Source organism: Manacus vitellinus, unplaced genomic scaffold, assembly GCF_001715985.3.
Source record: "Manacus vitellinus isolate BGI_N305 unplaced genomic scaffold, ASM171598v3 scaffold_26_pilon, whole genome shotgun sequence".
NCBI lineage: Eukaryota > Metazoa > Chordata > Aves > Passeriformes > Pipridae > Manacus > Manacus vitellinus.
This window is the reverse complement of record NW_021939960.1, coordinates 3570682-3596802: the sequence shown is the minus strand read 5'-3', so window position 1 is coordinate 3596802 and position 26121 is coordinate 3570682. Positions and strand designations below refer to the sequence as shown.

Below are 26121 nucleotides of genomic sequence, written 5' to 3'. Positions count from 1 at the left end.
TAAATTCTACAACAAGCCAATTTTTAATTATACCTGTCAAAATAATAATAAAATCCCAGCAGTTTCATTCACCTTGCTTGAATCACAGAGACCACCTATGCAAATATCAACACAGCATTTGAATCTTCAGTTAACTATTGCCCAATTATAAATGGGGACACTTTTAAAAATGAATTATGAGGATAATTAATAATTTTCACACACAAAGGTAACATGATGCAGGGGTTTTAAAAGCCTCCCAGTTTCTGCATTTCTATTCTGGTTAGTTGGTGCCAAGGTTAAAAAACACATTTCAATTTTAAACGAGGGAGAAAGGAAGGTGAAAAACTTCCATCCCTCCCTCTGGTCATTTCATGTAGATATTATTGGATTCAAATATTCAGCCACTAAATTAATGCAATGGAACATGAACATTTTAAAAGGATTCCTGCATTTGGGGAAACAGCTAAGACTAAAATGGCTAAAGGAAAGCCATAAAAAGTTGCTCTGTTCCAAGTGACAAAAAAAGCACTTACATACCTGTTCAACTGAACGTGAATGTTATGGTCATATGACAAGAGCAAGTTTTATTTAAATCAATGTCAAAGGGATAAATATGAAAGCAGAACTGGGTGACACACTGTGCTGAGCATCTTTCTGTAACAATTAACAGTCAAACAGTTGTTTGCTGTTCAGAATTTTAGGTCAGAAAATAAAACAATGTGCAAATTCAGAATGGCAAATTGCTCCTCTGAGATGGCCACAGAACCTCACTGTTCCAGCAGAAAAGTAAAGAATCCCATACTTTTGTTCCACTGTACCCTGATCCTCTGACAAAAGGAAGCAAATTCCCACCTGATACTTCCAATTTCAAACCACACACCCAAAGAAGAAACCCCAAAACCTTGCTGGGAAAACAACAGCCTTCTTACAGGCTCCTCTTTAAAGATAAGATTTATAAGCAAATATTCTGCTACTAAGAACAGGCTACAACAATATGTATAAGAAAAATGCTGCACAAACATTTTCATGATTGTGCTCTCATATATTCTGTCAAAAGGTAAATGATTTGAAAACACCTACAGAACCTTTTAGGATCACACACTAGTTCTACCAAGGGCCCAGTTAGCTTCAAGGAAAAACAGCATTATTGCTCTTTTTGCTGTCAGAGAGTTGCAGGAAGTTTGAATTCTGTACTAATACTTTGAAAACTCTAATTACAGGTGTGGCACGAATCAACAGAGGAGAAGAGCAGGCAGAAACTTCTCCCCTTCCTCCTCCTGAGGACACAGCCTGTGTGAATAAGGATGACAACACCCAATTGGAACGAGAAAAGAAAAATTTCTGTGCGAAAAGTTCAACATTTTAGAATGAGGTCTGCTGCTACAACGTGGATTCTGGTGATCTATTTCTTCTTCAACAGAAGTTGCAACTAACACGAGTTCATTAGTTATTAGCAAGTTTACAAACAACTTACAAACCGAGTAATTCCAGATAATATCAGATTACGACGAAAGTATCAGAGTTGTACAGAAAAAGCCTTGGGGAAGGAAAGCAGCAGTGGATGTTCCAATCAGGCTGCTCATTGTTTCAGAAATAGTAAGCTGTGTGAGTAACCCAATTGGAACACTCCTCCTTTGAACGTTTTGCTGAGCTGTGTGTTGTAAAAATAGATTTGTACGCCTCAGACTTCTCCTCGCTGTCTGCAATGGGTCTCTTCGTAGTAGCAGAAGGAGCCTTATTGGCTTTTGCTGAGACAGATGAATTTCCATTTTCTGGGAGAGAAAAAGGAACAGAGTGAAGCATGAATAACAGCTTAAAATTGATAAAAGGACCTCAATAAAGATGAAAAAGAGTATTTTAAAAATAATGTACAGAGATGAAATACATTACACTTCTGAGTTCTATCATAAATATCTCAAATTGTACTCAACACCTGTCAGAATTCACACTCAAATTCACTTAGAAATCTTGAAAGAAGAATTCTTTCCTATTTGTGTAAATCCCTTGCACTGCAATTCAGTACTGACAATATTTATTCCTCTAAGTGAAAAATGGCTCTGAGCCCTAGTCTTCAGAAACATGAAAGCATCCCACCACCCTGCAGTATTGTTCAGAAATTAGCTATCAAATGCCAAAAGCTAAACTTGTCACATACCTTCCCCAGGGAATCTCTCTCCTCCCTTTATTCTTTGCAAAGTCATTTATGAACAGTAACAATGGCCTGCACCATTTTATATTTGTAGTAGGAAAATGCCCATCCCTCTGTTTCTGATACCACTTCTCTCAGTGGATTATATTACTGCTACAAAAAAATCCCTCCCTTTCTTAACAACTATTGAATCTTCTCCCAATTTGCAGGGTGGTATTTGAAAAAGCACATGCCAAGTCTCTGGTGCAAAGAAATGAACAGAGAAGTTTGCAGAAACTCAACATCCTTAGTTTAATTTAGGCACAACAACTTGTAAATAGCTGTGGGGAGCCTGTCTGAAAATGCACTGAGCTGCCTTCTGCTCACAGGAATTGTATGTGCAATCCTAAATCCTCACAGATGAAACCCTTTTATATTTGGAGAATGTTACTTGTAATGCCACCAATAGTTGTCTGGAAAGCATTACCCAGCACTGGATTTGAAAGAATGACTGTGCTGCAAGTCCAGAACCCTCAGGGTGCCGTGTTCACAAATTCATTTCTGTGCCACTGGCATTCCCCATGGATCTTCCTTTATTTTCCCTCTCTCCTCTTACCTCTTGTTCAATATAACTGCTGTCAGAAACAGAAACCAATGACCTGACATTTCAGAAAGTATATTTTTTTCTTTTACACTGTCAGAAAATAAAAGCTCATTAAACATTATTAGAATTCCGAGGCTGCTAAACATCCAAGAGCAATCATAATTATGTAGAATGAAATATTTTTAAAAGCCTATCCTGTATAAAAGCAGACACTAGAGGGCAGGTCAGGCATTGCAGATGGAATTTCTCCCACAGTTTATCATTTAAACACTTTCAGATTCTTCCAATTATTCTGACTTTTTCCGTGGCTGTAACGGACATGATTTAATACTTTACAAAGGAAACTCAGACTGACCTTAAAGATGTACCCATTCTTATAGTTTGGTATGAAAACATCAGTATGAACTGCAGACATTGAATAACAGGATATATATTGAATAAAGAGAGGGCACCATCCTTGGGACTAAAGGGCTGCCAATTTTACTCATGGCTGCAAGGCTGCTGTAGGTACATCAGTGCATCCTGAATTATACTCCACTACTCCCAGGGACACAGAGCAAATTAGCAGCTAAAAAGGAGGACTACAAGTCAGGTAACCAGGAATTTTTCACACACTTCACCAAAATAAACTGCCAGAATGTATTTCTTGACCACTTGTACCTCAAGAAACTACTAATTTTCCTCCACTACCTCCTAGACAGTAAGACAGACACACCAAATCCTCGACTGCATCACTGTGTGAATAAGAATCTCTGATTTCAATCATTCAGGATGGTTCCCACCAACTTAAAGCAATATTAGAATGACATAGACAAGCAAACCTGTCCAAATTTTTCACATTAAGATTAAAGAATTAACACCAACCTGAGCTTTTGGTGAAGATAATCTGTCTCTTTTCCCCAGAGCTGGAATTGATAAAATCCTTTCCATTCGTAGCTTTTGAGGGACCTGGAGAATCTAAAAAAAAAAAAAAAAGGGAAGAACAAAAAAAAATGAAATCATGAATCTGCTTCATGACTCAGAAGGTGACACAGAATTTGGAGCTGGGACATTACCTTCAGTGGTCTCTTGCTGAGAAGCTGAACCTGCTGACTTGTATTTCTTTGATTTCTGAAACAACACAAGCAGAGTCCTGGTAACATCCTGAAAGGATGTACAATTCCCAACTTTTATTCCATAGACACACAGCTTCACTTAGTACATTTTTATGTCTTACACAGTGGAACTCTTCCTTCCACATTTTTTGTATTATTTCTATGTGGAAAAAAAGAATAATCTTGGGAACCCTGGAGTTACATTAAAGAAAACTGTGTAGGTCCAAACTAGATTTGCCTGGATTCAGTATTTTGGTTTTCATACTTCGCAGGGGTGTGTGTTATTATCATTAAGGTTATCTGATACTCTGAACCCACACAGCAGGACAGTAAATTGCAAAACATTAAACAGGACAGTTAACTGTAATCAATATATTTTCTATAAAAATTCCAGAAGAATCCTGCATCTCATATCCACTTAATTTTATTTAGCTGATAAAAAATCCCTCCTGGCTAATCTTCAGTAACATGGTCCTTTCTTGCATGATTGCTTGGGAAGAAGAGATGCAAATAGTTGATCTAAATCTTTTAAAAGCATCTGTGCAGCAGATTTTCCAAATTAATTTATGTTTTTCCAGATTAAAAACCATAGAAAAACCCAAACTACAGCAATAAGAATCCCACTACTGGCTTTGATTACATAAATGCTAAGCTGAAAAAGAAAGATGTATTAAAACAGTCCTTAGCATTGTTTTCACAAAAGATGGCTGGATACATTCAGAATGGTGTACATGTTTCAAGACATCTGCACAAACTCCAAGGAAATAAATCTATTTAATTCTGTTATAAAAACTAGGAGAACCCACGCTGTGAAGCAAAGGATTAATGCTTGAGGGAAAAAATGCCACTGCAAATGTTGCTGCAAAGCTGAGCCAGGAGGTGGTGGCAGAGGGTTATGGCTCTGAAAGCAAACTTGGCTCTCCTGGTGTCACAGAATCATGGAATGGTTTGGGCTGGAAAAGGACCTTAAAGCTCATCTCGTTCCACCCTCTGCCATGGGCAGGGACACCTTCCACTAGCCCAGGTTGCTCCAAGACCCAGCCAACCTGGCCTTCAGGGTGTCTGAAAAACCCCTGTGCAGGTGTTTCCACCTTTTTGTTATGGGTGGATTGACAAAGAAAAGTTACCTCCCAGGGTCTGGCATCTGAACCACGAGATGTTTGTAAATGTATGGATGCATACATTCTTTATGCATAATGCAGAGTACAGATGCATTTCATTATGGGCACACATGACACAGTCGAGCTTGAATAATTTTTTTATGCTAGTGCTGGTGCATCTTCCTGATGTTTTGTCTGATGGAGACAAAGAAAAGGAGTTTGTGCTTCCTGCTCCAAATACAGGGGGTCCACTTAGCTTGCTCTGCAGAAACTGAGGAAGAAATCTGTGCCAACAAACTGGAAGTTGTCCTCTCATACTGGGACTGGAGCTCCCAGGTCTCAGATCAGAGTGAATGGTGCCAGTGACACAGAGACTGGTTTGAGCTGCACAGACCAGCTGGGACAGCAACATCAGAACTTGAGGATTAAATGCTGAGAGATTGGCAAATCCTGTTCCCTGCCTGTAATATAAGTCTCCACAGATCAAACAAATAGCATTTGCATATTCACCCAAGGCATAGAGAGCCCAAGGACCAAGGCATGGTGTCCTTTTGGCTGTCACCACAGTGACTGTGCTGGCACTGTAAGAGCCAGGACTGCTCGACACCCTCAGGTACCTCTTTGCTGTGTAAAAGTTGGGGACAGCACCAGCCTTCAGACTATTCCAAATTATCTGACCCAAAGCTAGAGGTGCTTTGTTAGGACCATCCTCTTAAAGAAAATCAAGTGCAAGCAATCACTGCTTTTGGGGCTGAGCACTCATCTGCTGAAATCTGCAATAGTCTATCATCAAATTATCTGTACTTTTTTTTAAACATTTAAGTACTAAGTACTGAGAGAAAAAAAAATAAGAAAAAACATCTGAAGATACATCATGAGGTTTTTGCTCTTATGCCAGGAGCTGTAGGACATGACATGTAGAGGCTATGAAAGAGTGGAAACAGCACAGCAGGATTTCTATGGATAACCATCCTTTTGATGTATTGCCCAGGCCCACTGATGCTGTCCTGGCACAGATGAATAAAGATCTTATGATGAGAAGGAATCATATGCTCACTGGCAAGTAAACAAGTATTTGTTTTAAAACAAACCAGGAAAATATTTGCATGCCACGTAATCTACAGCAGACAAAATCTAGAGCAGTAACAGGGGTGAGATGATCAACCTCCATCTAAAGTCTCAGTTGCTGGAAGTGTCAGACAATGATTCATGCTCTTGAGATTCAGCAAAGTCTGTCTGCACCTGGCCTGAGTCAGCACTGAAGGTTTTGTTTGCTTTGTCATCCTCCAGAACAGCAATGGCAGGGCAGGAAAAAACAGCAAGGCTGAAAAAATTCCCATATGCAGAACTGTCATTTGACTGCTCAGTGCCACAGAACTACTAATACTCCACAGAGGAGTAGTTACACAGCAGAGAGGACACAGAGCTGCAATGACTTTATTTCCATTGTATTTCGCCTGGTCAGATAAAAAATGCAAAGATCTCAACAGTATGGAGGGAATGAGCACTGCAGTAATTGCTGAGGATTGTGAGAACCACAAAACATGACAAAATTTCCATACTGTGGTCTTACAGCATCACACCAGGAATGTACAGATCCCAATATCGTGTTTCTGTGGCCAATAGAAAAGACCTGGAGATTAAAACACCAATAACCTGTCACCAGGAACTACCACATGAAATACTGGGACGATGTAGATCATTATTAGAATGAATGAATGTCAAGAAAACCCTGAAGTATGGCTGGCACATTGTCCATGTTACCCACAGCACGGAATTCAGTGATTTCCAGAGCACTGGGCACTGCCTGCTGGTCAGCAGAAACTTTCAGTACATACAACTTCAATATGTCATTGGCAGAACACACACACAACCCTACTACTTTTAAAAGTAGTGCTTAAATACAACACAGCTCACTGACTAAAGTCTTTAATCTGCATAAAGATTAGCAAATTTAAGAGCATATTGCACTGCAGATAAGAATTCTTTCAATTTTGTATTAAATAACATACGAAACGATTACCTTTTCTAATTTACTTTTAAGTCTTCTGTCCTCCATCCTTTTCTTCAATACTTCCACATCTTCCTTGTTACCATTAAGGATAATCACATCTTCCTCTTGGAAGGGAACACCACACTTTGTGGAAAAAAAAAACAAAAACAAAACCAGAACAAAATTAGTATTATTTTCCAGATTTTTATGCTGGTGAACCTTTGTTAAAATTAATACTGTGTTCTTTCTCTTTTAATACAGTCTAATACAGCTTCTTACTTCAAATGGCGATGGAAATTGTGTATTTATTTCTCTGTCTCTTATAAACAACACCCTGAACTAACTATTTTTTTTTTCATTAAAAAGAGTCCCATAGGGTATTTTCTGTTCATGGGTTGTTTTGTTGGCATAAATGTACTTAAACAAAGTAGTTCTAAGTAGAATCTACTCTAGTTTCTGAACCCCACAGCTAAAACTCAGAAGCACTTTCTGATTTTTAGTTATGAAAGCATTTGATTAAGATCTAACCAATTCTGCTCTAGAATTTGTCTTTCAACTCAGTGATACGAGAAACAACAACTGACAGGAGCAGTTCCTTTACACTGAGTAAGGACAACACCAAAAGTGTTATTCCTCTACATGTAGAACTGACAGCACCTGGGAACTTGGAGGCCTTCTTTTAAATAAATAAATAAACAATAACAACAACAGCAACAACAAAACAACAACAATATTATTAGTATATTACTATAGGGATAAAAAGAGGTCATAAAAGCAGAATAAATCATTCACCTTGCCTTGCTGTCTCACTGTCCTTCATCTGAATCATCAAACACTCCCAAGTTTCAAAGTATTTTCAGAAATTAATCTGGATAATGGATGCAACGTGCTTCGTGTGATTCCATATTTGTTCCATGGTTGAAAACACAGATGTTTCACTGTGCACATTTTCAATCATTTGGTGCACCAGTACATTTGACTATGAGGTTTTCTAAGATCTCAATTTCCTTTTATTTTTTTTGCTGGCTTTTTTGTTTGGTAGGTTGTTTTGGGATGGGTTTTTTTGTTATTTTGTTAAATCCAGAAGCTTTCTGTTAATCTGCAAGATTAGTTTATAATCCTGCCTCTGTCATTACTCTTCTGTTTTCTGAACAAAGGTTTAGAAAGGTTACTCATGTATTTGCAGTAGGAATTAAACAAATGAAAGGACATATGGGCAGTACTTTGTCCACAGTGTGCTCACGTGCTGAGCACAGTTTAAAAACTGAACCTGTACACAAGTGGTCAGAGATTATGAAGGAGAAACAAGGGTTAGAGAGAGGCAGAGTAAGTAAATCAGGCAGAATAATAAGTCAAACACAAGAAATGGGTGAGTAGCCCAAATTTTTCCATTCCTACTCAATGAGCCAGTGTTAGAAACACCAGCCTTGAATGATCTCAGACACTTGAGAGGGAGATGTCTACAAAATCAAGACAGTCTTCATATTGAGGCAGGAGCAACTGGTAGCTGATTTGATTCTAAAGAAGCCCCACATTCATTTTTTGTGGGGTGTTTCCTCATACAGCATTTAAAAAGCACATTCTGTCACTAGGACTCTACTTTCAATAAATGCAGCATTTTGAAAGAGCAAGTGAATCCAGGTTCCCATCTGGAAAACACAGGTGGAATTGTTCAAAAATGAAAAGTATTTACAAGAAACAGGGAAATATAGACAGTGTGTTCTTTCCATTCCCTGAAACAGGTATTTTTTGCCATGACAACAGCTGGATTATATCACAGAGACCATCCCCTTCCAAACATACTTGAAGTACAGCAAGTTATAGGCACAGAACCATCTTCACCTCTCTGGATTTCACTATCTCCTGTAGGGACTATTTGCTGTTGCATCATACAGGGCATCAAATGTCAGTTCTGCTGGGTGCAAAGCTTTAATTCTGATTTTGTAAAAAGCTCACTATCTCTTCATGCAAAAAAAGGAAAGATTTTTTTGACATTTTGATAATGAGACAAAAAGCAGAAAGAAATTTCAGTTTTGCAAATCCAGAAGGACTGTTCCTTCACATTAATTAAGGTCTTTTGGGGTAGAGCTTTGTTTTATAATATCACAGGTTCTTCCTTGCTGTACCTTGTTTATCTTGGCACTTTAAACACCTACGAAAGTACTTGCTGTAGTTCTTAGCACCTTGAATAGAAGACATTCCTAAATGAGACTGAACTTCTAAACTGTTCTGCAATGGACAAAGCATTAGAGGAGCAGTTTGCAGATCCAAATCCAAGATTTAATCTGTAATTGAAGAGTGGGATGTCAAGGAGGAGGGAGAAGCTGCACAAGCAGCGTGATTTTGGTCCAAAAGCCCTTGCAGGGTTCAATTATAGAAGCATGTTCAAAACTTTTTATATCTAAATGGCTTAACACCATTGCATCAAGGAATTATTCAAAGAGGTGAAGATATGATCAGTCTTCAAAGTCTGATACTCAGAAATTTATGCACCCTATATGTGCATGTGTACATAGCCCACGTGTACATACAGACATATATACACACAAATCAACTCCTCAAAAAACCAAACCAAATCCATCCCCCAAAATTTGAAATAATTAGAACAATAAAGGTATTATGAGCTGTAACAGGTATATTAGCTTTGGTATAATCTGTTTAACTAGAAAAAGAAATAGCGAAATTACTCATTAAACAGGGCAGGTATTGAGGACTGAACAAACACAGAGACTGAACATCCACAGAACATATCACTGTTCATCTCCCAGCCACACAAACTGACGTATTAAAGATTATTGTCTCTTATCACAGTTAACTAAAACATGTTCTGAGAGAGTTTGCCAGAGGTTTATCCATTAAAAGATCAGTAGTGTAAGATTTGTTGAACATAACTTTCGACACTGCTGTCCCACCCAGACAAACAACAGGTCAGAGGGTAAAGGACAACTTGGGACAAGCGGAAAGTCTCCTACAAACTAATTCACAGAATGGGAACTTTCACTCAGGAGTTGCAGCATCTACCACAAAAACAGTTCAAGCCAAAGCCTCTATTTAAAAAGTTTCTGTGGAAGTCAATGATTATTTTGTACCTGCCATACCTGCAGCTGTGACTTAATTTACTTTGAGGTTTCCTATTTATTTCTGACCAACACGCTATTTTTATCAAAACGTGTCCAAAACACACCACCCTTCTCACTTGTTTCTAGAACCCCAAAGCTTCCTAATTCCAGTAAATCCAAGCCACTAACTCGTCACTTATTTAAACCTTTAAGGTTTATTAAAACCTGTAAGAACCTTTATACGGGCAGTAAGGGCAAACATTCAGTTTGTGACGGAGACCTTTCATTTAAGCTTCCAGTTTAAACACCCAGAGGCAGCTCCCAGCTGTAGTTATTTGCTACAAACTGGAAAGTTTCAGCAGGCGAAGAGTTAAGGACTTGGGGGAGGCGGAGGAGGAGGAGGAGGCTGGTTCCCAGTTCTCCATCCACACGCTCGGTGAGGTGCGGGGGTTAAAGGCTCTGGGGCAAAGCAATTCTTTGGAATCGTCAGCGATGTCCTGCCCAGCCCTGCACGGCTGATTCCAGCAGGGATGAGAAGTTTTCTCTCATTGCTGCGAAGCAAAGGACGGCTCTGAAGGCAGGGAGAGCTTTGCTGCAGGATAAATATGCTAAACATTGCGGGGAGTCGGAGGGAAGTTGAAATGAAAACAATCCCCGTTAATGTTTAACCCCCTCGCCGAGGGATCTCCACGAGCCGCAGGATGAGGGACACCGACTCCTGCTGAAGGACAAGGAGACCCGCGATTTATTTCTATTATGCTGCCGTCTCCTGGCTAATTTTGGACAAGGTAAGACTGCATCAGTTAGACTGCGGGATTCAATCTTTAGCTTTTCCTTTGCTAAAAACATGTTTTAATTTATGTAAAGTGACAAATATTTTTCACTTCAAGACCATTTCACTCAAATCTGCAGTAGGGTTCATATATTTTTTTCTTCTTTACCTTGCCACAGATGCACAGTACGATAGAGGTCATTACTACTAGTTGTTTGTATCATAAAAATCACAATAATTATGCTCGCTCAAGCAACTTAAGTTTTTTTTACAGCCCTGTAACTTAAGGGTTTAAATGGCTTTTATAGTATTTGTTTTACATTATTACAAGGTCAAACGCACAAGGAAAACTAAACAGGGATAATAGCAAAGATGAACACTAAAACTCTGTAAATCTGAATATGCTTCAGTAAATTCTAATGCAGCATTTTTAAAATAATGATTTAAAATTTTTAAGGCAATATGAACAGGGTTTGATGAAGAAATGCTCATGTCAGAACCTAAAGCAGACTCACATCCTGACCCAGGCTTAAACAAAACCAACAATGGAAAAAGCAGTTAAAACTGCTGATTTTAACATTAAGTTTTTAAAATATCCCCTGTTTATAAAATATCTACTCTAATGCCTACATAAACAACTTTCAAACAAACAAACACAGATATAAAAAGGTTTGAAAATAAAGAGTTAGTGCTTTTTTACCATTTTGTTAGAAGATGAAATATTCCCCCCGTCATTTGTTTCACTAAATTACAAAGTCATATGAAGCAAATACAAAGAGTACAGAGAAAACAAAATATTTAGAAGTGCAGTGATGCAGTCCAAAATCCAGTGGCAGGAAGAAACTCCAAATGCAAAACCAGTTTTTCCTATGAAATGCAGTCAAATATCTGCAATGGGGTCTTAATGAGCTGAGATGACATTTCAGAGGCTTTTTCCAGGCATAATCATAATTCCTGTTTTCTCTAGAGTTTACCTTGTTAATTGTGATGGAGGAGCTCAGGCTTACAAAATTTTTCTGTTAAGTAATATCCATAAAAGCAGCCACAGGGGTGCTTGAAAACCCCTACAAAAATGGGGGTTTTGTTTTCTTTCTTTTTAAGAATGTCACACACTATTCTGTTTTCTAAAAATTAATACAACTTTATCCTCAGTATTTAGAAAAGCTAAGTGTAACATTAAAAAGGCTGTTCAAAGAGACATTCTGCTAACAAAAAATACCTATAATGGCACTCTTGCATAATGAGACTAAAGGGCAAGATAGTCACAAACTGGGTTATTCCTGGACAGAGGACATTCCCAACAGGATCTCTTGCTCCTCAAGGGCAGGAGGAAACCTGGGAACATAGTCCTTACCTAGAGGATTCTGCTAAAGGACAAATTCCATACACAGTGGGACTAACAGCTGCAATCCCAGCTCTCAGTTTGGTAAAACACTAACAGAAAGCCATGGCTTTCCTGCTGTAATATCCCCTGAGGCTGAAAGATGTCAAATTCTGTTCTTGTAGGCCAGGCTTCATCATTCAGTCATTCCCCATAAACATGTTAACGCTGGAGAGGAATTGCTGCTTCTTACCTGATAATGGGGTGTTTGTGTACTTTGCTGCTGCCATATAAAATAACAGTTTCTAGATGCCATGTAGTTCAATAGGAAAAAATCCATAGTAAACACTTAACAGCCCGAAACATCCCTGGAAGCTATTACTTGAAGGGTAATAAAAATTTAAGTGTATGAAAGAAGCAGGTTCCCAAGGGAACTACCCTTTGCAACCTGTCCAAAGAGGTATTTAAGGAAAAAAACCTGGCAAACACGGTCATTCTGTACAATGTTCTATATTTAAGCAGGTATAAAGTCCCAAATATTTCTACAGCTGCCCAGTGTCTTCAGTGTAATAGTTATGTCCAGAATGAACCTTCCCTGTGACATACCAGAGATCTCATGACATTCACTAATTCTGAGCAATCTCAAAGCTCCTCCTGCAGTTATTTCCTCAGAATAGGCTAGTTTGTCTGAGTCCAGGTCCACAGAAACCAGTGCTACCCTAACAGACACTCCCCAGTTTCAGCCCCTGGGTACCTAATGGCCCTCATGCAAATCTCTGGCACAGGATGCAGCCTGGGTGTAATTCACTTTTACTGCAAAAATCCTGGTTTTCACCTTCCAGTGGGATTCCTTTTCTCCTGCTTTCTGCGCAGTATCAAAAGGTTGATTTGATTTGCTCAATTTTTTTTGTTGAAATGGATTAAAATACTTCTGTCAAGCTTGTTTACCCAGTAAATGTATCCCTGGGGAGCTCTGAGGCAAAAAGATTCTTCAGGGACCTGATTTTGTCATGTTTTTCTTGCATCCAACGCAGACGGAAGAGCTGCTGCCAGAACACCCAGGGAAAATGGATGAACCCTCCACCTAACACACAACTCCACTTTCTGGAATGCTCAGTGGAAAAGAGGCATTCTTCCAGCATGAAATCCAGTGCATACCAGTAAGGACCAAAAGATAAATACATTCTTTCCCAACAGCCTAATACAATCTTAAAAATGTGGTAATAGCCATTCTCTTGGGTCAATTTCTGTGTTCTTAATGCTTTTTAAATGGTATGTCTCATAGCTGCTTTAACTGCAATGCCCTCTTTATTTTCAGATTTTTAAGAGAGATATATGCAGAGTTCTTATTAAAAAAAGTATTGTCCACTTCTTTCTAATGAAAACCTGGAGCCTTCTAACTGTAACAGCATTCCTGTAATGAAACTACCTTTATAGAAATATGTTTGGTCTCTGCTGCTATAGAAAGCCAAATGCTTTGTGATGTTGACAGCTGCAAAGCATAAAATATTTCAAGGTGAAATGCAAATTTTGTTTTAAAAAAATCACTGAATAAAATGAGAAGAGAAAATTAATTACCTTTAAAATAAAAATAAAAGCTTTTAAAATTAAACTTTTAAGCTTAATGGCAGTTGGTGGACCCTTCTCCCTGGTATTTTCTCTAGGAATTTCAATACCAAATGCTTCAAGGATAAAGACTTCACATAATTGCTGTGGGATTCAAGACTGCTGCACTCTCATTCTTCTGACTCTTTAACAAGGTGGATGTAAGGTAAAAAACACAATGGAAAAACTCCTGTGCCAGTGACTGCAGTAAATTCCAGTTATCTCTGAATGCTAATATTGGCAGTGGTGTCCTTATCTCAGGGTGTGCACATATGCTAAAAATAAGGAAAGAGCGTTGTCTGTATGTTCTGTTTTCCAGAGCACTCTAATACAAAGATGTCTGAGAAAGAAAAAAAAAAGCCAACCTCTCTCAAATAGTCAGAAACATTTGCTGACTTTATAAGGATAAAACCCAGTGTATTTTGTGGATTACGTTTTAGTCTCTTCCTTCTGTTTATTTAATAAATTTTCTGTTGATTTAATTTACTGAATTCTGATCCTCTGGCAGATCTCAAGGTTTCCCAGGCCTTGAGGAAATCTCAGCAGCAGCTGTTCCTCAGCACACAGTGCTTCCATGTCTTTCCTGGGGCACTGTACTCACCTTCTGCCACACAAACTCCTACCTGATGGGCTGAGCTCCCCATGGGTCAAACAATGAAAATACAAAGCCATTTTGGGCTCTTATATATCATTTTAGGATAATTTTGTCCTGGAAAGGCTGCTTTGTGGCTCTGCAAGTCCCATTCCCAGTACACTGCAGCACAGGCACAGGGTTCCTCCTAGCAGGTATCCCAGCATTTATAAATGCATCACTAACATGTCATTTATTTTAAAAGAAATAAACAAAAAGGTTCTCTCCTCTTATCTCAATTTTCCTTTCAGATAATCTGAATGTTTAATTAAACTACGATGAGAAGACAGTATCTGGAAAACAAAAGATGAACCCACTACATGCAAAGAAATCGGGATTTTTAGTGTGCGTTGCTGTCTGTACGTTCATCTACACTTTCATCTACCTAAAGGTTCCTCTTTCTGAAGAGCCAAATGAACAGAAATTAAATGTTAGAAGAGCAGAGTGTGGTTTTTACCCAGATGAACTTTGTTCAGCTCTTTTTGTGGGGAAACCTGCCGCCTTTAAAATTGGAAACTTCTGTCAGAACTCCTACCAACCCAAACCACTGAGCTGCATTCAGACTTCGTGCAGCTGCTCCACAGTTCTGAAGACTCTGCATTTTATCACGAGCCCACTGTCAGATGAAGAAGGAAATTTCTCATTGGCTTACATTATTACAATTCACAAGGAGCTGGAAATGTTTGTAAAGCTGCTAAGAGCTATTTATATGCCTCAGAATATTTACTGCATACATATTGATGAGAAGTCACCAAGAGATTATAAAACTGCTGTACAGAACATCGTTAATTGCTTTGAAAATATTTTCATTTCCTCAAAAAGAGAACATGTTGTTTATGCAGGATTTTCAAGATTACAAGCTGATATTAATTGCATGAGAGACCTAGTTAATTCCAAAGTTCAGTGGAATTATGTTATTAATCTATGTGGTCAAGATTTTCCCCTTAAAACAAATAAAGAAATTATACAGTACATGAAAAGTAAGTGGAATGGTAAAAATATTACTCCTGGGATAGTCCAACCACTTCATATGAAACACAGAACACAGCTTAGTTACAGAGAATATGTTCATTCTGGAGTGCCATACTTGTATCCAGGAAAGACTATGAAAGCTAAGCCACCACATAATATGACAATATATTTTGGCAGTGCCTATTATGTGCTCACTAAAGAATTTGTAGAGTTTACATTGACTGATGCACGTGCAAAAGATCTGCTTGAGTGGTCGAGAGACACGTACAGCCCGGATGAGCATTACTGGGTCACCCTGAACCGTTTACCTGGTAAGGATTCTGTGATTTCTGCTGTGAATAACCCCTGGGCCCAGAGCAGTGGGAGGCCTCTGGCAGGGAGAGGTGTTGAGCTCCAGCTCAGAGCTTAACATCCCTTAATTGCATAAATATGGGCATTTCTTCGGCCTTGATGCTGCCCTTTCAAAAACTCACATCAAACAAAGCTTGATTCCAGAAAAGTACTACTTACAGTGCAGGCCATGAGCTACAGGGCTAGAAAAACGTTGTTTAAAAAGGATTTTTATGCTACATGAAAGCTCATGCTCTTAAGGAATAAAAAAAAGCAGTAAAACTGAGAATGATGTTTGTTCTTGCTACGTAAATATGTACAAATAAATACTTAATGTGACTACAATTAAAAAGGTTTCAGCAGTGAAAATTTCCCCTCTATTAAGTAGGAAAGAATCTCATCAGAGCCTTATGTTTTTAAAGATGCTCCAGGAGCTACACCCAATGCAGGCTGGAAAGGAAACCTAAGAGCCATTAAATGGAAAGATCAAGAAGGATCCTCACACAAAGGCTGCAAAGGTAATGGGAATGTTGATCATGAACTCACATTTGATTCACTGATGAGCATTAACTGGAGATTACATCTTATTTAAACTAGCTATTAAATGTGCCTCAGCAATTATATATATTTTGGTTTGGAAGTATCAAAAGAAGGCACCCTAGTAAATTACTGTACTGTATCCAATATCAATATCTTTTGATACATATTTTTAGATATTAATATATTTTTATATAAGACAATATTATTGATATTTTATATATTTTGAGAACATCACAGTATCCATACACTGACAACCCTTCTTTCAGCCCCCAGTTACCAAAGCACTAACTCAACTGACTGCTTTTTAGTGGAGGGGCTTTACCTGACAGTAACGTTTGTCAGATACTTCCATCAACACTGGGTTAAATCTCTTCAATTTGAACAATATCTAAAAGAATAGTGCTGACCACACAGAAAGCATGCAAAAATAATTAAAATATGTAACTGTGTAAGCTGAGCACAGTGAAGCACTGAATGACTGAACAGGTAATCCAGATAGATCAGAACAGATGCCCAGCTACGAGACACAACATTAAGCAGAGCAACATGTCAGTGAGGCAGCTGGAGGTAACAAGCATCCATTTGTGTAAAACAAACCCAAACCCTTGCCTTTATAATACTCTTTATTATCCTCTAGCTAAATTTCCATGATGCTCAGTAAGAAATCAAAAGGTATTTTTTGTTGATGACAGTACAGAGTGAAACTGCTTTTTAAAATGCTTCAGAGTTCCTCTTTCTGCTGCTTCCAGATACCTTCAATTTGTCTTTGCAGGTCATTACATCAGAGACATTTGTATCTACGGACTAGGGGATTTGCAGTGGATTATCGAGTCACCTCATTTGTTTGCCAACAAATTCGAGCCTGCCAAGTACCCCCTGGCCATGGACTGCCTGGAGAGACGCCTGAGGCTGCGGATGCTGCGCCAGGCAGAGGTGCCCATCCAGGACCACTGGCGTTTCCAGGAGCACAGCTACTTCAACATGAGGCTGGATGTCTGAGCTTAGCTAACATCTAAACAAGTGTTCACAATACTGACAGAAACCATGAACATTTTTAGCCATAGACTTCACTGTGTGCATTACAGCATGAGGGTAAAGCACAGTCCTGTACTACCAATAAACGGGTTTTATTTATTACACTAACAGCTGCTGATGGGTTAATTCTCAAAGGAAACGACATGTCTAAATCTGTAACTTACTGAGGACAAGGGGGAAGTTCATAATCTATTAAGTGACTTATTTAGCTGGAAAAATCAATATTCCTTGTGTCCACAGCCAAAGAATGACTAACTGGTATGAAAATAATAAAACAGAAGCAATGACTGGACGAAAATAAAATATGGAGAACACAATTAAAGTCATGGTTACTGAGTGTCTTCTGAAATGGATTGTTTTGAATAATGAAGTTCATGATAAATTTGCAGAGCTTGTACATAAACAAGTGACAGCCAGTTTCAGACACAGTCCATGTCACCGTGGGTTTGGGGTTTGTTTGTTTTCCCCATGGCCAGCTGCCTCTCTAATTTCATTGTGTAGCATGGCAACATCACTGCTGCCCTTCCCAGGCTTTGCTCCTAATGAGCGGGGGTGTGTGTGTGTGTGTGTACCAGGAACAGTCACAGGGTGTGCACGTTTATCTCTTAAGTCCCTGTTTCTGAGTCTCTGCAGGAGTTTAGGGCAAGGAGACATGGAAAATTTGGGGCCAGGGAACACAGGAAAACTGAATGAAAGGCTGTCCTTCAATCCTGGTGTACCTGACTTCCCTGAACCTTGGAACAGCCCGTGGCAAGTGCAGATAACACCTGGCAGCAACCAGGACAAGCAACTCATTTCTCAAAACCTCTGCAGACCAAACTCAGCACTCACTGGTCCTGCAGCAAGAAAGAGGCTTTCAACACACAAGAGGCAAACCCAGGGAACAGTAGTTGATCAGGGATCCAGCCCTTTTCCAGGCAAGAGTTGCTCTTTCCTCCTCAGAACTCTTAAATTAATCCTTTCACTCGTGCAACAAACAGGGGAATATAAAGAAACAGAGGATATAGGTGGTCTTTCATACAACATAATAACTCTTCCATGGAATTAAAGATCTCACAAGGCTGTGTCTACACTCTGACCTCCAAAGGTCTGGAGGACTGGAAGAGACTATGAGAAACCTGAATTGTAAGAAGTCACTTAAAACCGTTCATCCTCCTTTACAAGTATTTTGGCAAGGATGCAGATCAAAGTTTCATTCCAGTAAATCCAAATTTGTATGAACTCTGATGCAAACTAATAAAATATATCTTGTTATTTATGAGCACACTTGATTAAAAACTACAAATTACATTTAAATGTTTAGGAGCAATCTGGATGAAAGCTTCAATATGCAGCCAAAACATCCCTCAGTTTTTACAAGAAAACTGATAACAGATTTTTTTTTTCCCAAAATATTCAAATGAATGAAATGAGTCAACAATAGAACATGAAAGTTTCTTATTACAAACTTAGTCCCAGGTTCCTGGAATTGTCCTGCTCATTTTCCCACACGAGTTTCTCGGAAACATAATTTCTTTCAGATGAACTTTAACCTGAAGAAAGACCATCTGGTCCCTATTTATTTACAAACTCAACCCAAAGGCGTGTACTCAGTTTCATGTATAATCCAAGACTTATCTTGTGGCTAAATATTGCTGGAGATGCTTTTTTATGGAGGGAAATAACGAAGGAAAAAAAAGGAAAATAAAAGCTCAGCTCGTTGAGAGTCCCTCTCAAAACCATTACTGAAGCTAATGGGTCTCTGGCACATATAAATCAGAGCAATATTCATAATTAATTTCTCTCCAGTCCACTGAAGGGCACTGCCAGCATTTATCCACTCCATGTTGTCTTTTAAAATGTGAATGGAACACTCCTCATTCCCATCATTACAGCAAATCCAGTATCTTGCTTTTACCTTTGGCACCATCACACAGAACAATTGTTGTATATCACTTTGAATTGAATTAGAAGGAGAAATGCAATATCAAGGCACTATATAACAAGGGCTCCTTTTGCAGAAATTGAACCAGCCAAACTCTGGTTTGCACAAAAAGCCCTCTTAAAGCACAATTTAGGTGTGACTTTACCCATGTCAATTTAGGAAAATCACTGCAGTATGACCCTCCTTCCTTAAAGGATTTTGTATTTTAAACAAAATTTTAGGAAAATCATAATTAAACCATTCTCAGTCGGTAAGAAATAGTATTCAAGTCATTATTCTGATTACAACCACATTCTATTCTTGAAACACACACAAAAAGCCTTCATGCAGTCTGTGTTACCATGTTATGAGTAGATGGATCACAACCTTTAGGCTTCAACAACCAACGTTTGCTAATGCTGGTGACTTGATCTAAGAGTAGATAATGCCAAAGTGACCCTGTTCCAGGAGCCACTGTGCTCTGTACCCTGCTGCACACGTGAACTCTGTATGTCAAAGATAAATTCTGTTTCAAGAAGCTCTGTCTCTAAGTTAAACATGTGATTAAGTGTTTTATATGGCACAGAGTTTAATAGTTAGGGTACTATTTCAAGTGTGTAGTTGACTCTGAAAACAATTCCAAAATAAACTTTAAAGTGATACAAGAAAGTACATTTTAAAATGTAATCTGGTCCTTAACTTTCAAAGTGACTCCCAGAAGGACTTCCACCATTGCTTCAATAACCACTCTCCCATCTCCAAACCACTTCTAGGATACTGTTCCACCAATAGGAACTTCTGAGACAAGAGAGTCAACATCCAAACTGATAATGCATAAAGCATAATTTTTGTCAAGTAGCAGACTTTCAATTTAGCAGCACCAAAACCTGCCCATGCAAGAACCTGGAAGCCAGTTAGAACAGGAGCTCCAAAACATTTGGAGAATCTACAGACCAACATAAATCACCACAAACTTACAATCTTCAACATCTCATCGAATAAAAAGCAGAGTGAGTAGAGACTTGTTTGTTCTTTTACATTTAGTAGTCTGTTGGAGAATTAAACACCTTACTCAAAAGGGCAAGTTTTAAACTGACAGATTCCATGTCACATGGAATTCCTGAAGAACAGGAAGGAGGAGGCAGCAGAAACCCCCTGATCTCCAGAGCTGCTGCTACAGAACATACATCACCAAACTCTGGAAGCAAAGTTGTTTTTCTCTTCCTGATGACTGAAATGTGATTAAGTCACATTTTAGCATGTGACTTAGTGTTGATAGTTTAAATTTTCCCTTCTTACTGTACAAAAGCTCAAAACTATGCCTCAAACAAAAGACGCTTCTGTGTGAAAAGGTATTACAAGTTTTATCTGCATTCATAAGTTGCTCTGTTTTAGACAAAGCTCTTTTCCAACTCTTTCCAGTCTAAACAGAAGCTTCAAAATTTGTCTCAAGCACTTCATCTACCAATCTGAGTCTCCAACATAAGCCACCACTAAAAAATTCCCACTGCTCTTTCAAAAACCTTTGTCCAGGAAGTTTTATATTTTGTCAAGACAGTTCAAAGCATTCATCCTTCAGGCAACGAGAGACAACCTCTGTCTCTCTCTCTGCTCTGCTACAGTGGCTGTTTGTTTGCCTTAGAGCTTTCCTATTTTAATGTTATTTTTTAACTTGAATCCTTCACTGTAGTGGTACTTAGGATGAGAAGCAAGAAAGAACAGAGACTTACAAAAGGCCTCACACATTAATTACAGTTGCTTTACTAAGAGCCCCCCACCCATGACAGTTCCCTCTCCTATTCCAGTGCCTTTCCCTAGTACCAATACAGTCTTTTTAATAATTCCAGTAAAAGCAGATAAATACATGTATTTTACATTGTCAGCTCTTCATGTCAAGTTTCTATAGAGGCAAAATGTTTTTTTTATGGAAGAGAACTCTGACAGAAAGACTGCTTCATCCTCCCTGTACCCAGACTCCATAAACCCTTCCAAATCCAGTACTACACAAATGCTGTCAAGATAAACCAAGGAATGCTGAATCCTTCCTCTTAGTATTTTCCATTGCCTTGAATTAGACAAAATCTGCATATGCATTCTGCTTTTTCCTAAACACTTATTTGCATGTCACTGGGCAAATGGATCCCTCTGTTTCTTTTATGAGCTGCCCCAGCAAAAGGAGGAGCCAACTGAGCAGTGAGATATCTGCTGGATCTCTGTATTCCCTGGAGAATGTTTTCACTGCATCATAACAGCATTTGCTCGCCAGAGTCCTTTGGGAAACTTGCTGTTTACAATGGAGCAGCCTGGCAAGGCTGCTGTGAGGGCTCACAGGCACAGTGAACACCCAGGAAGAGCTTGTTTTGAAGGAGCTTTCCTGAATTCCACGTGAGTGGGGATGGGCACGGCCACGCAGTTCCAAAACTGACACTCCTCCAGTCCCCACCCACTACAAACCTCGGGGATGAAGTGAAAACACAGATCCTGCTGGCTGAGAGAGACTGAATACAGCACAGCAGCAAATACAGGGGTATCCTTTTGCACTACCCTCATCTGGGCACAGAATTAAGAAAGAAGGTAGCCAGGAAACAAGAAAATTCTGTGGCTCATCTGGATCTCACAGGCTCGATTTTGGTTCAAAAAACATAGTGTAATTCTTAAAATACAGCATAAACATATATATGATAATCCACAACATTCAAATATTCTGTACATTAATTTTTTTTTTGCATTACAGACTATGTATCAGAAGAGAATTCATTAATAAAAAGTTTCTAATCTGAGCACATACAATACTTCATTTTTTCTTCTTTCTTAGTTCATTTCACTGCATGTCCCATTGCTGCCTAAAGATAGACTGTGCTGGGGGAATACTGCTAATTAGTGCTTTGGATATAAACAGTTAACTACCAGAAAGCACAGCAAGCAGTTCCCTGTGATCCTGTTCAGAAGAGGTCTCTAGTCCCCTTCTTGATTCTGGATGAGAACATTAGCAGTTTACACCCAGAGATCTACCAAATCACTCTTTGACCTTAATTAAAGGGCTAAAATATGTTCTCTCAGCTGGTTACCACTGTCTTTGTGCATCAAAAACCAATAGTGATAAAGATGATAGACTAGATATTATATCCACTTCATTATTTCTAGAAGCATCCTTCTGAGTATTGTGAGGAATTCACAATGTTTGTGAAACCAGCTGCATGCAAATATGAGCCTATGCTAAATTCTCATTATTAAAAATATCCAGAAAACATGTGAGATTCATTTCATTTTTATAAGATTATCAGCCTGACCAAACCATGGACAAAACATCTCAATCCTGCATCTACTGATCTAGTTACATCCATCTATCAACCAAAATTTAGATGCAGACAAAAAACCTCATTAAAAATAAATTAGGATCTGCCAAGAGGAAACAAAGCCATCAGGACTAAAGCAATACTCTAGAAAACAAAATGAGCACTGAGAGCAGCAAAATTCCACATCTCCTGCAGCAGGTCTTGTTTAATACCAATACACTGTATGTTTTACCCAATACCAGGGTGCTCACTGAAAAATAGCTTTCTAAATGTGGCAACTATCACCACAAGTCTTGAGGATACTAAATGTAGTGATGGGAGAAAAAAAGTATTTGCAACTTTTAGCTACAAAGAAACCAATCTAATGAGATCAAAAGTGCAGTCAGTACTTTCTACAATAATTCATGTAACTGCTGAAAATTCTACAAAGAGTTGCCCCCAGTCCAAAAAACCCAAACAAAACAGCACCAGATGCTCTTTAAAAGTACAGGGATCAAAACATAACCTGAAAATACAAGCAGTTTAAGCACACAGAGCAGACACTGATAAAACACAAGCCCTGTGCATTCAGGAAGAAAATACAACCAAACAAAAGCCCCAAAATCCCAAAGCAAAAGCAAACACCCTTTTAAAAAGTGAAATTATAACCAAATATTTGAAAAAAAACGAGAATTCTAAGGTAGTTCTTGCAAAATCAAACTGCCTCTGAGAATAAAAATATTCCTTTTTACATCTACTTAGAAACACTTTTTTATTAAAAAAGGCCACGGAGAATAACTGCAGGCCACCACAGAACAGACCTTTTACAAGTCCCATTTCAATATGGATAGTCAGATTAAAAACCCCACTTTACAGTATTGGATGTGAATGCAATTGTATATATGGACCTGTATCTATAGATCTACCTGTGGAGGGCACATGTGACCCCCCTGCTTGTAAAGCTGAAGAAACTCACCTTGTGACAAACTTCTGATTTAATTTCTTTGAGGGCACGTTCAGAGAACACACAGCCACAGTTTCTCAGGAAGCAAAACCTTCAAAGAAAAGACAAGACACAGCATGATTTTAAGAAACCCTGTGCCCAAGAGAGACCTGTGCAGTGCTGGTTGAACACAGAAATAATACTGCAATGGGTTAGCAGGACACAACTAACTTTATTTACTAGTTCTTGCATCTAATATAACTATCAGTACCTTTAAAGGGGCAATTAATTTATTATTAGTTTGTACAATGTAAGACTAGAACAAAAAATATTGTGTACATTAAACCACAACATTTATTTTGTTATTTCATCCTCACAATCTCCTGGTTAATCACTGTCTGGAGGAAGAAATACTTAGCAACTGTCAAGCTGGGAACCACCATCATCTCACTCATCAGGGTGAACATGCACAGACAAAGAAACTGCCCAAAGCAGGATGTGAGGAAATGCTCTGCCCCAGCCCAATAAAACCCAGATTACTGCAGGATTAGGACACAGAAGCCACCTCCACTCTGGTCCTAACACAGGCAGAGGGAGAATGGAGCAGCTCTGCTGTGAGGAAAGGCTGAGAGAATTGGGATTGTTCAGCCTGGCTCTGAGGTGACCTAATTGTGGCCTTCAAGTGCCTGAAGAAACTACAGGAAAGATGGAGAGAGACTGTTTACAGGGGCCTGAAGTGACAGGACCAGAGGGAATGGCTTCACACTGACAGAGAGCAGGGTTAGACGGAATATTGGGGAGAAATTGTTCCCTGTGAGGGTGGGGAGGCCCTGGCACAGGTTGCCCAGAGAAGCTGTGGCTGCCCCATCCCTGGAAGTGTCCAAGGCTGGGTTGGATGGGGTTTGGAGCAACCTGGGATGGTGGAAGGTGTCTCTGCTCATGGCAGGGGTTGGAATGAGATGATCTTTAAGGTCCCTTCCAACCCAAACCATTTTGGGATTCTAAGTTAGATGTGACACAAAGGGAGGTCTTATCAATCTCCTGTGGTTTGGCCTCCAAACATTGCCCTCTACTCCTTTATTATACATCTAAATTCAGTTAGAAAAGGGTTAGCTTTTATCTTTCTTCTTGAACATGCAATGAAAGGACACTCAGTGGTCTCTTAAACTCCCTTCTGAAAGAGAGACAAACATTTCCCCACAAAGGCCTGGGCAGGTACAAGATTTGCAGCATTATCCATTCAAATATCTGCTCTGTGTTCAGTTCAGCCCAGTGCTCACTTCTAAACCCAAAATGCAGACCCTGAAACACTGACCTATGTCTCCCATTCATCTCCAGCCCCACGACAGGGCAGATAAATCGTGCAGACTGCAGGTCATCGTACTTGTCACCTTTTATACTCTCCTTATCCCCACTCCAGGCTGGATTATCCACAAGGTTCAGTTCTGTCACGTTCTGAAAAATAAAAATGCAGGCCTTGAGCTTTTAACCAATGATTTGGAGCCATGATAACATTCCTTAAGATATTTTTGTGTTGTGTTTTGGTACTTTTAACACTTTAATACAGGGTGAGAACACAAGCAGATGGAGGTCTTACAGCATGACTGAACTTTCCCTCATGATTTTAACTTTTACCTTGATGCTCTTGATGTGGGATGCAGATTCCATGGGGGTCTTATCAGGTGACTTGTCCAGCAAAAACTCAATGATGGCATCTTTGTTGTACAACCTGTGACATCGAAATTCCAGCGATCACGTTTGATTGCCATGGCATTTGTATTTATAAATTTATCTATAAATTATTTTTACAATATTTATATTATTTATAATAATGACCATATTTAATGATCATTATTTTTTCCCCCTGTGGAACCACCCCTACCTGCCCAGCTCACAGGCCACGATGGGTCGACGCAGCTTCTCCTGGCTCAGGGCACAGTAGAACCACCTGGCCACCAACTCAGCAACTTTGTCGACCTGAAGGAATGAAAAAAAACAACAAACCCTCATTATTTTAAAACAGCTTTTATATTTGCAAATTATTTAAGCATAAAATCAGGTAATACTCAAAGCATTAGTGAGATCCTCAGGTTTCTTACCAAACCTACCTTCTGCACTGTTAATTAATTCATAAAACAACTTTAGCAAGGCTGTTTAGCAACATTCATGATCAGGTTTGAGGCTCTGCCTCTGCCTACTGACCCCATTTCTGCATCATGGAACATGAGACCTCTCTGCCTAAATCTAACTCAGTTTTTATATTTTTGTCACTTTCACCAGTCCCCTCTTGATGCTTTTTTTACTCTTCACATGTTCTCCACCACCCTCTTCTCTCTGGTTCTACATCTCAGCCCTGTTTGGGTCAACTATTGCTTCCACTCCCTGGAAGGAATGAGGTGAGGAAGAAATCCTTCCCTGTGAGGGTGGGGAGGCCCTGGCACAGGTGCCCAGAGAAGCTGTGGATGCCCCATCCCTTCAGGAGACCCTTGAACCCCTTGTATTCTGCAGATGGCAAATCCCAGAACTACTGAGGTTGGAAAAGCCCTCCCAGCCCATGGAGTCCCAGCTGTGCCCGATGCCCACCTTGGGACCCAGCCCAGAGCACTGAGTGCCACGTCCAGTCATTCCTTGGACCCTCCAGGGATGGGGACTCCAGCCCCTCCCTGGGTAGCCTCTGCCAAGGCCTGAACACTCTTTCTGTGCAGAAATCCCTCCTGATATCCAGCCTGAACCTCTCCTGGCACAGCTTGAGGCCGTTCCCTCTCCTCCTGTCCCTTGTTCCCTGGGAGCAGAGCCCGACCTCCACCGGCTCCCTGCTCCTGTCAGGGAGTTGG

At 39.4% G+C, this 26121-nt stretch overlaps 2 protein-coding genes across 2 annotated transcripts; one reads left to right on the top strand and one right to left on the bottom strand.

Moving 5' to 3' along the window:
- Positions 1-25494, bottom strand: RTF2 (replication termination factor 2). Its single transcript, XM_029960387.1, has 9 exons — positions 25486-25494; positions 25170-25264; positions 24923-25016; positions 24603-24742; positions 23321-23399; positions 6932-7045; positions 3770-3824; positions 3579-3671; positions 1-1754 (listed from the first exon to the last, which is right to left on the bottom strand). Exons 1-9 carry the CDS (start codon positions 25492-25494, stop codon positions 1570-1572), a joined length of 864 nt encoding a protein of 287 aa, XP_029816247.1. The 3' UTR covers positions 1-1569.
- Positions 10386-17515, top strand: LOC103766022 (beta-1,3-galactosyl-O-glycosyl-glycoprotein beta-1,6-N-acetylglucosaminyltransferase 7). The gene is made up of 6 exons (XM_008933006.3): positions 10386-10748; positions 13088-13213; positions 13718-13824; positions 14541-15572; positions 16014-16109; positions 16904-17515. The coding sequence occupies exons 4-6, from the start codon at positions 14597-14599 to the stop codon at positions 17128-17130; spliced, it is 1299 nt and encodes a 432-aa protein (XP_008931254.2). The 5' UTR covers positions 10386-10748; positions 13088-13213; positions 13718-13824; positions 14541-14596; the 3' UTR covers positions 17131-17515.
- Positions 25495-26121: the final 627 nt, after the last annotated feature.

Bases quoted from the DNA above. Each gene is read 5' to 3' on its own strand.
- RTF2 (XM_029960387.1), bottom strand. The intron at 25,017-25,169 runs GTAGGGGTGGTT...TCGATGTCACAG, and splicing joins GTGGCCTGTGAGCTGGGCAG to GTTGTACAACAAAGATGCCA. The intron at 1,755-3,578 runs GTTGGTGTTAAT...TTTCTCTCCCAG, and splicing joins TATCTTCACCAAAAGCTCAG to AAAATGGAAATTCATCTGTC.
- LOC103766022 (XM_008933006.3), top strand. From the start codon at position 14,597: ATGAACCCACTACATGCAAAGAAATCGGGATTTTTAGTGTGCGTTGCT. The intron at 15,573-16,013 runs GTAAGGATTCTG...ATGTTTTTAAAG, and splicing joins CACCCTGAACCGTTTACCTG to ATGCTCCAGGAGCTACACCC. The intron at 16,110-16,903 runs GTAATGGGAATG...TTGTCTTTGCAG, and splicing joins CTCACACAAAGGCTGCAAAG to GTCATTACATCAGAGACATT.